The sequence below is a fragment of the Quercus suber genome, unplaced genomic scaffold (genome assembly GCF_002906115.3).
Source record: "Quercus suber isolate HL8 unplaced genomic scaffold, Cork oak 2.0 scaffold_661, whole genome shotgun sequence".
In the NCBI taxonomy this organism is placed as follows: Eukaryota; Viridiplantae; Streptophyta; class Magnoliopsida; order Fagales; family Fagaceae; genus Quercus; species Quercus suber.
Genome location: NW_027070102.1, coordinates 354,874 through 363,959, shown reverse-complemented (window position 1 = coordinate 363,959; position 9,086 = coordinate 354,874). Strand labels below are relative to the sequence as shown.

General features: G+C 34.9%; 1 protein-coding gene and 2 long non-coding RNA genes across 4 annotated transcripts; all 3 read left to right on the top strand.

Moving 5' to 3' along the window:
- The first annotated feature begins 349 nt into the window (after nt 1–349).
- On the top strand, nt 350–2,997 carry LOC112005940 (meiotic nuclear division protein 1 homolog). Of its 2 annotated transcripts, XM_065765884.1 has the most exons (8): nt 350–546; nt 1,539–1,619; nt 1,955–2,071; nt 2,249–2,287; nt 2,398–2,505; nt 2,588–2,650; nt 2,740–2,791; nt 2,911–2,997. In XM_065765884.1, the coding sequence occupies exons 1-8, from the start codon at nt 544–546 to the stop codon at nt 2,982–2,984; spliced, it is 537 nt and encodes a 178-aa protein (XP_065621956.1). In that variant the 5' UTR covers nt 350–543; the 3' UTR covers nt 2,985–2,997. The 2 variants fall into 2 exon arrangements, with proteins under 2 accessions (XP_065621956.1, XP_023894014.1); XM_024038246.2 differs by lacking the exon at nt 2,911–2,997 and having other exon boundaries at nt 351–546; nt 2,740–2,796.
- Nucleotides 2,998–3,090: 93 nt separating this feature from the next.
- On the top strand, nt 3,091–3,852 carry LOC112040725 (uncharacterized). Its single transcript, XR_010625941.1, has 2 exons — nt 3,091–3,191; nt 3,428–3,852. It is a non-coding gene; the product is annotated as an uncharacterized LOC112040725 (long non-coding RNA).
- Nucleotides 3,853–5,025: 1,173 nt separating this feature from the next.
- On the top strand, nt 5,026–5,546 carry LOC112040726 (uncharacterized). Its single transcript, XR_002886096.2, has 2 exons — nt 5,026–5,142; nt 5,300–5,546. It is a non-coding gene; the product is annotated as an uncharacterized LOC112040726 (long non-coding RNA).
- The last annotated feature ends 3,540 nt before the right edge of the window (nt 5,547–9,086 follow it).

The following is a 9,086-nucleotide window of genomic DNA, read 5'->3' as shown; positions in this document are numbered from 1 at the left end:
GGCGATATTTGAAGTTTTTCGACAAAGAATTACTTGAAATCCACCAGATCCAACAAGATGATCTCGTCGAGATCGCGACAGATTCGGCCAAATATTAGCCAGATCTCAATGAATCCAGCCTAATATCGTCACCGATGATAAAACCCAAAACCGACCAGTACAACTCGAAACCCGACGAGACTCAAACTAGATGATCCGACTAGTGTTCTGGGTCGATTTTGGTTTCTGTTTTCACCCATCCGAAAGTTTCGAGTCAAGTTCAGGTTGGGCACAAACCCAACCTGGCCCAACCCGTGGGTAGCTTTGCTTAAAAGGCACCCGGACCATAAAATAAAAAAAATCCCGCCAAATTCTTAATCAGATTCGGAAAGCTCACATTTTTTATTATTTTTTTTTACGGGAGAAAGCTCACATTTCAATTACAAACAAACAGCACTCATCTGGAAAACTTGTCTCACACACTCTCTGTCTCCCTCTCCGATCCCTTCGCAGTGTTCTTCGAATTAGACGTCGTCGTCTTCCTGGGCAAAACGATTCGTTTCAATGGTATGATCATTAATCACTCCCTTTCAAACCCTAATCTCATCTCTGATTTGTTAACAATTTGGGATTTTATATTTTATTTATCTTTTGAGCTTTTGGTTGATGTATTCCGATATAGTTTATAATTATGAACCCTAGCATCCATTTCTCTGTCCGTACATTATTTGCTTGGTTGCTGAGAAAATCGAGCAAATTATGATTTTACTAATATTCTGAAATTTAGAAAGCAAAAGGAATTTTCTCAGTTGAGTCGGATACAATTACTCGGCTTAAATGAGGTACAGTGTTTTTTTTTTCGAAACTATAATTAGATTTGATTAACTAGTTTTCTCAGCCACCAAAACAAGGATAGGGGAATTTCATTGGATTCTAGTTTTTTTTTTTTTTTTTTTTAATAATTTTCATTTTCAGTCCTTTGGTTAATTCGTTGAGGCTATATTGTCTGTTTAGTTTCTAATAAAATCTATAAAATTATGTTGTTACTCGGAAATTTAGAATGCAAAAGGGATTTTATCGATTGAGAAAATCTAGCAAATTCTCTCTCTCTCTCTCTCTCTCTCGTGTTGGAAAGTGTAATAGATTTGATTGACAGATTCTTCTCGGCAACCAAACATAGTGATATTGTGAATTTCAATGGAACTTTAAGTAAAAAAAATAAAAATAAAAATAAAAAGGAGAATTGCTTTACAGTCCCTTGGTTAATTCTTTGGGGCTAGGTTTTGATTTTATGTTTGATATCAAATTCTAGTTTGCTTACAGGAAAAGAAATTAAAATAATAAAGCATTCACGCACTCCATGTTTGTAAATTGATTCTCATTTCAGGGCTAACATATCTATCATTTCATTTACTTATTATTTGTGTTGGTTCTACTTTTTTTTTTAAAAATAATAATAATAAATAAATAAAAGGAAAAAAAAAATTTGGGTTTTAACTTCTCGATTTTGGTACTCCATGATAGCGTATTTAATGAACTCTTTTTCATTTGTGGTGCAGTCTAAGAAAAGGGGTCTTTCATTGGAAGAGAAGCGTGAGAAGATGCTTCAAATCTTTTATGAGTCTCAAGACTTCTTCCTTGTGAGTTTATTGTTTTGTTACGGATGAATCAATTCTATTTTTACTCTTAATCTTGTTTTGGGATAGTGCATTTACTCTTTGACACAATTGTTTTAAGATGCAAACTTCCCTTTGAAATTACTGGTATTTGTCACACATGTACTGGACCATTAAGGAATTGAAAAAGCTTGTCTTTATCATGTTGATTTATGAAATTTTCTATTATGTCATACAGTGGTGGCTATATCTTTGTAATTTTATACTTCTATTTTATTTATTTTTTAATTCAAGCAATTACTTACATACCTTTATTATGAGAAACTTGCAATGTTCATATTTTTGGCTGATTATTTCAGCTAAAGGAGCTTGAGAAGTTGGGCCCCAAGAAAGGTGTGATTAGTCAGTCCGTGAAAGATGTTATCCAAAGTTTAGTGGATGATGACCTTGTTTCAAAAGACAAGATAGGAACTTCTGTAAGTGGCCATTTTTAGATGGTCTTTGTATGTGCTAGGTAGCTCTGTGGCAGATAGCATGAGATATCTTGCATGCACAAGTAAAGTTTGCAGATATTTTTTAATGAAAGATTATAATATTTTACAAATAATGATTTATGTCTCCATGATATTGTATTCATAATTTTGAAAATTTAGGTGTACTTTTGGAGCCTTCCTAGTTCTGCTGGAAATCAGGTGAATTTTTAATGTTTTGCTTGTTAATCTCTTTGAGATTTTTGATTGGTGTCAGTTTTCTAAAATGTATTGATGTAACTTCATTTTATTATTCTGATCTTGTTGACCAGCTGAGGAATGTGTATCACAAACTTGAATCTGATCTCCAAAGCAGTAAGAAGCGGCTTGTAGAACTAGTTGACCAATGTGATGCATTAAAGAGGGGACGAGAGGAATCTGTGAGTCCATTTCATCCCATCCCTCATTAAGGTTAAGGATGAAGTGTTTGTCTTTGTACATCTGACTCTAAAGCTTTAACAGGATGAACGTGAGAAGGCCTTAGCTGAGCTAAAAGTCATTGAGCAAAATTATCATGCGCTGAAGGTTGGATTATATCCAGCTCCCTTCAAAATGCATCAAGAAACATAAATAGTTTTTTCGAGTTTGTGATTACAATTAATGTATGTTTTCAGGATCAGATGGGACAGTATACGGATAATGATCCAGCTGCCTTTGATGCAAAGAGTTAAGAAATACTTATACTTCAATTGTCATGCTTAAACTGTGATATCAATTCACCTTTATCAAACCTAACAATCAACATTAACTTATGCATACTGATCATTTAATAAAAATGTTGGCAGAGGAGGCAATTGAAATTGCCCATGCAGCAGCTAACAGATGGACAGGTTTACCTTCTATACAAGTGTTTCATTAACACCACCACCCCCCCCCCCCCCCCCCCCCCCCCAAACACACACACACACCACACACACACACACACCAAAACTCTCCAGTGCATGTTGAACTCTATAGTNTTGTGCATCCAAACTTTATCAGATTTGTTTTTTTCATAAATGAAAAAACATGGAGCCAACCACAACATATAACTCCCTGACTCAGTGCATCCTGCACCAAGCTTAAGGCAATGCAGTGAAGCTTTATCTTTTTTCTTAGTATAAAAGGACACCTGTTTTTTTCCCTGGCCATTCCTCATTGATTAGACTGAAATGAAAGTACACCCGTATTTTTTAGGGAGTTTTCTATGATTTCTGTTTAATTATCCTTGTCAACTGCAACTGCAAGCATGTGTTTGAGGCTAGTAACCTTGTTTAATAGGTTTCTCTCTCTCTGATGTCATGCTTTTAAATCTAAATGCAGGTTGGAATAACTGATGATTTTGATTATTTGGAGTTATCAGCAGTTCCACTCAGTGCAGCTGCTGATTAGAAGCTTGATGGCCAGTTTTTATGGACAGAGAGGGAGAGTAGAGGTGAGTTGAAGACAGTTGGCCGGAAATTGCAACCCCATCCATCTAAATTGGCCATGAAGGAAATCGTAAGGCAATGTGAAGTATGGCTTATATTTCTTTTTAAAAATTGAGCGCTACTTCACAAATTGGCACCTAGCCTTGTGACCCTTTCCTAAAGGTTGATGTTCAATGAAATCAATCAAACAGTGTTTAATTCTCAATGTTGTAGAGCTAACCTGTGAACATTTGATAGAATGGAAAATTTCTTGTTTCTGATGGCAGCCTCTCTTACACTCTTATACCTTAATATATAAAAAATGAGAGTTATTCTACATTGATGAGTTTCTGCTCCACATGATGAAAATAAGTCTATAGATTTAATGAGTACTCACAAGTCACATCCTAGCGTAGTACCCTTATTGCTTGAAATTGTTTTAAAATTTTCATAATCCCATTTTCCAAGCAACATATGTGGTTTATTCCTTCTGTATTAAAATATGATAAATAAGTTAGCATTATGCCATTTTTATTGTCATTCTAATAAGTAATATTGATATCTCATATCACTAAATCTAAGTCCATATCCTTTGTACTCTTTGCTTTTGCTTAACTAGACATCAAGATATTATCAAGCAGTTTCAATATCATTCATCCCAAATATTTAATGGCGGTGCCTTGTCTGGACCCGCCATTCTGAATTCTGAGACGAAGCCTTAGTCACAACCTAAATGGTCAGCTTGATCGTCCTAGAAATTTGAAAGGCTATAAATGGAAGTTAACATCTAGTATAGAGTGATTTTGCATTAGTATATCATAATATTTGTCAACTGTGACCATATTCGATACTACCAGAAAGAAAATTGTTCACAGAAACCTCTAGCCCTAGGGGGTTGCTCTAAAATGTGAAACCAAGAATCATGGTAGCATGTCTGGCCCCATCCTGCTGATTTCTGAATTTTGAGACCAGGACAAACCAACGGCTCAATGATCTGTGAAATTTTAATTTTTGAAAATCTCATCTATTCACAACTCAAAATAATTGAGGGGTTTTTTTTTTTTTTGGGGGGGGTGGGGTGGGCGCGGGGGTGAGTTTTCAAAATAGTTGAGAATATTCCACAACTCATATCATATATGCATGTCATGTGGCCGTGGTAACTGGTATTGTAAGTAGGAAGAATAATCATTGATTGGACGAGGTCCCTCTGTAAACAGCTCGACAATGCTTGGAGTCTGTACATGCATCAATTATTGGCCGTACACGTGGAATAAACCAACGGCCCAAATATGGTTCTAAGACCCCTGTTATCTTACGCCAATTACAACCCCAGAGTGGCCTTCTTTTTCTGAAAGATTCTCCTACGCATGGACTTCTCTTTCTTTTCCTCTTTATAAACCCAAAATGTCATTCAACCCCATTGAGAGGCAGAGAGAGTTTTCTCTTTTCACCGAAGAAGGATCCTAGAAAAAGAAAAGAAAACACACATAAGAGTTTCAGATTCGACAAGAATGGAGATGTTTAGAGTTCAATTTTTAGTAATGGCTATTCTTGCAATTGTTTTGGCATTGACTGTACTTTCCATCAGTGCACAGAGCCTTGCACCTGCGCCTGGCCCTTCAAGTGATGGTTTCTGTTCCTTCTCTCTCTCTCTCACACACACACACACACAAGAAATAAATGTTGTTAAGGCCTTAAGGGTTATGCTCCTTTCTTATGAAATGGTTTGCAAAGCAGTCTCATTCTGATAACATTAACATATGGTTGGTTGTTGATGTTTATTTAGCAGGGGTAGCAATTGACCAAGGAATTGCCTACACGCTGATGGTGCTTGCTCTGTTACTTACCTATATGATTCACTGACATCTTCGATAGAGCTGGATAGAGTGACAGACACAGAGAAAGACAAATGGAGACAAACACAGATGTGATCTCATGCTTGAAAATTGAAATGTTCTCTTTCTTGTTTGTTTTACCATTTCTGTAAACCTCCTATTCTTTCCAATTATTAAGATTTTTTTTTTCCTGTTTCAGATTGTTTAGCTCTCTCTCTCTTCCGAAAAGTCACATCGTTTGTTTTCTTTTATTTTCTTATTCTTTTTTTCTAATTCTCATTCCGTTTGTTATGGTCAATAATAATGCTTAACCCCACCCCAAACCAACTACGTGGTCACCATTTTGATTTTTGATTAGACAATTGACAGTATTAGCGATTTATGTAAATCGTAGTGTCCGCGTAACTATTATGCATTTTCAAAGGCGATCGAGATTAGTATAAAATGGATAAATACTTTTAATTTTAAAATTACATAGCAAAATATTATTTTTTTCGAAACTATTTAGTAAAATGCTCTTTTTTTGAAATTCGATTTTAGGATCAGTTTGATTAGAGGAGTGAAAAAGTGAGAGAATAAAAGAAATTTAGTTTTCTCTCATTTATGTTTAGTCGGGAGGATAAAAAAGTGGAAAGATAGAAAACTTATTTGTTTGGTTGAGAAGAAAAATGAGAGGATAGAAAATGAAATTAGTATAAATTTACAATTACATCCTCGTTAAATTAAAATAAATAAAAAATAAAAAGTAACACATTTTTTTTATTTAAAAAATTGTGTATGGACACTTGAATTTTTTTTTTTTTTTTTTTTATAAATAAAAAAAAAAAAAAAGATGAAGCCCATGTGCAAGTGCACATGGGCATTAGCCATCAGCCTTCCCCACCCCAATTTTCTCCCAATTTGGGGAGAAAACTTTTTGGCAAGCCTAGAGAAAAAACACCCGAGCCCTAGCATCTCTTTCCCCTCTCCCTCTCTCAATCAAACACCATCCAAAAAAATTTCCCTCCTCATTTACCCTCCTTTTTTTTCCCCCATCCTCCCAAAAATCCACTCTACCAAACACACCCTTAGGAAATTGAGTTCTACAAGGAACTCGACTTTCTTATATCGAATTCCATGTGTTTTATGCCACGGTGGAGGTTGCTAACGAGGCATTTTTTTATTTAAAAAAAATGTCCACATAGAACTAGATTTTAGTATAATTGAGTTCTATACTTCTTTTTTTGTTTTTTTAATGGAACTTGATTTCTATATTGAGTTTTTTGGAAAATTTAAAAAATAAATAAAGTAGAACTCGATTTCATAAAATTGAGTTTTATACAAAGTGTCTGGCGACTCATTGGCGAGGTTGGCCTACCCGCGAGCCAATCACCAATCCCTCTGGAATAACAGTGCCCTTCACATGCAATCTATCGACTTGATTCAATCACCATACAGTTGCTAGAGGCACTGTATTGAGCTAAACTTCAACATCTTGAAACTAACCTCATTACAATATATCCCACAAAATATAAGGAAATAAATTTATGGAATTACAACAAATTTATCATGGAATAGTGCCAACAAATTAAAATGATATGGAAAAACATAACTTAACACTTTGACGTTGGTGATGCATATGGCTAAGGGAATATCAAAAAATATGAGCTTTATAGACCTTGTGTAATTCTCAATGTGAGTTGTTACGTACCATTTTAAACAATATCTTAAACTATGACCCCTACCCGTCGGAATGAAGAAGACATTGTATTGTCTTGGAAGGTAATTTCTATGAAGTGTGTATTTTACGTTTTGTTTAAGTTAATGTTAGTACCGTTAATGTTTAATATGCAATAGATTCATATTTATGGTATCCTAAGTATGAATTTGTATTTTTCATATGTTCTGCATTTAATTCTAGTGTCTAACTTGTCATCCTAAATAGTCATTCTAAAATATTACAAATTAATATGTGATTGCTTCAAACTACAATGCCAGGTATAAAATAAATAAGATGCGTCTTTGTTCCAAACATAATTACGTTTACCTTGACCTCTTAAATGGATACAACAATAACATGCATAGTTCTAATACAACAATAGTTCATAATAAATAGAAAGTAGAATGCAGCAATGGTGATCAAACATTCTCCTTAATTACGCAGTGCCTTGTACAGCAACATGCAAGGGTGCCACAAACATGATTACTCTTCATCTGACATCTCCACATAATTAAGGAGAATGTCTTACATCAATTTAGACATATCTTCATTCAATTATTTTTTGCTCTGATACGATTCAATTCCTAATGAAGTCCATCTATAGTATCTTTGGCATCTAAGCTACAAGTCGACGAGGCACTTGCAACTTATAACCGACCAACTCCTCATAAAACATATCATGTTCACGAACTAACCTAGCTCACTCCTGCCTCACTGTATTGTGAACCCGTGAACTATTTCACAAATTGGAATCAACTGAATAATTGAACTTATCTTCCAATACCTAGCAACAATCCATCACTGTGAACACATCACTTGGCCTGTAAATTGAATAAGGGGTAATTGCAGTAGACCCACTTGTGGTTTGGCCGGTTTTAACAAAGCCTACCTGTGGTTTAAAAAGTGTCACTTAACTCACCTAAGGTGTCCTCCATTAGACAGTAGTAACCTACCTCTCCCTTTTCACTGTTAAAAAGAGGGGGGGTAAATAAGTCTTTTTCATTATATTTTATGTCTTTCTCCTCTTTTCTCTCCGTACTCTTCTTGACATAAAACATAAAAGAAAAATATCAAAAAGCAAGTCAAGATCAAATTTGTTTCATCATGTTTCATATACATAATTAGCACAAAGATTTACGAAAGAGGGTGGACAAAGCAATTTTTCAAACCATGAATTAATTTTACAAATTTGAGTTAATAATTTCCATTACAAAATGGAGTGCTCATTTTCTGGTTTGGATGAGCTATACGACACCGTAAATGGAGGAAGGGATGTGCGGATCAATGACAACCAGTTCAAGGTAATGAGGCAGGCAATTCGGCAAGAGTGATTTCTCCTACGTTTTCTTAGTCAAGAAGGTGCTCGATGAATCTGCTTCTTAGCTTCTGCCTCAAGTGGTGGTCTGTATTGGCTAAGAAAGTCAAGGACCCTTCTCATCTCTCTGGTTTATTCCCTCCTTTTCCCTATTTAAATTTTTTGGGATTTTTGTGGTCTAGGTCATTTTGGTGTCTATCTGAAATTGTTGTATTTTGTTTTTATGAGCTTATAATTGGTTTTGTTTGGGGATTTTGTGATCTGGGTCATCCAGTTTTGAATCTGAATTCAACTAGTTTTGAGTTTGAGCTCAAAAGTGGTTGAATTGGATAATTTGGGCGAATTTTAATTTTTAAACGGTGGCCTTATTTGAATTTTTGTACTATGATTTGATACTATGATATGGGAATTATGTTGGAACTATGGCATCTTCTGTGATGTTAGATCTTAAAATGTGGCAGCCTTGAATTCTTATGTTTTCTAATTTTCTTGGTGGTGTTGTTGTTCTTGTTCTTTATCTTCTCCTTTTTTCTCTCTCTCTCTCTCTCTCTCTCTCTCTCTCTCTCTCTCTCTCTCTCTTTTCTTGACATAAAACATAAAAGAAAAATATCAAAAAGCAAGTCAAGATCAAATTTGTTTCATCATGTTTCATATACATAATTAGCACAAAGATTTACGAAAGAGGGTGGACAAAGCAATTTTTCAAACCATGAATTAATTTTAC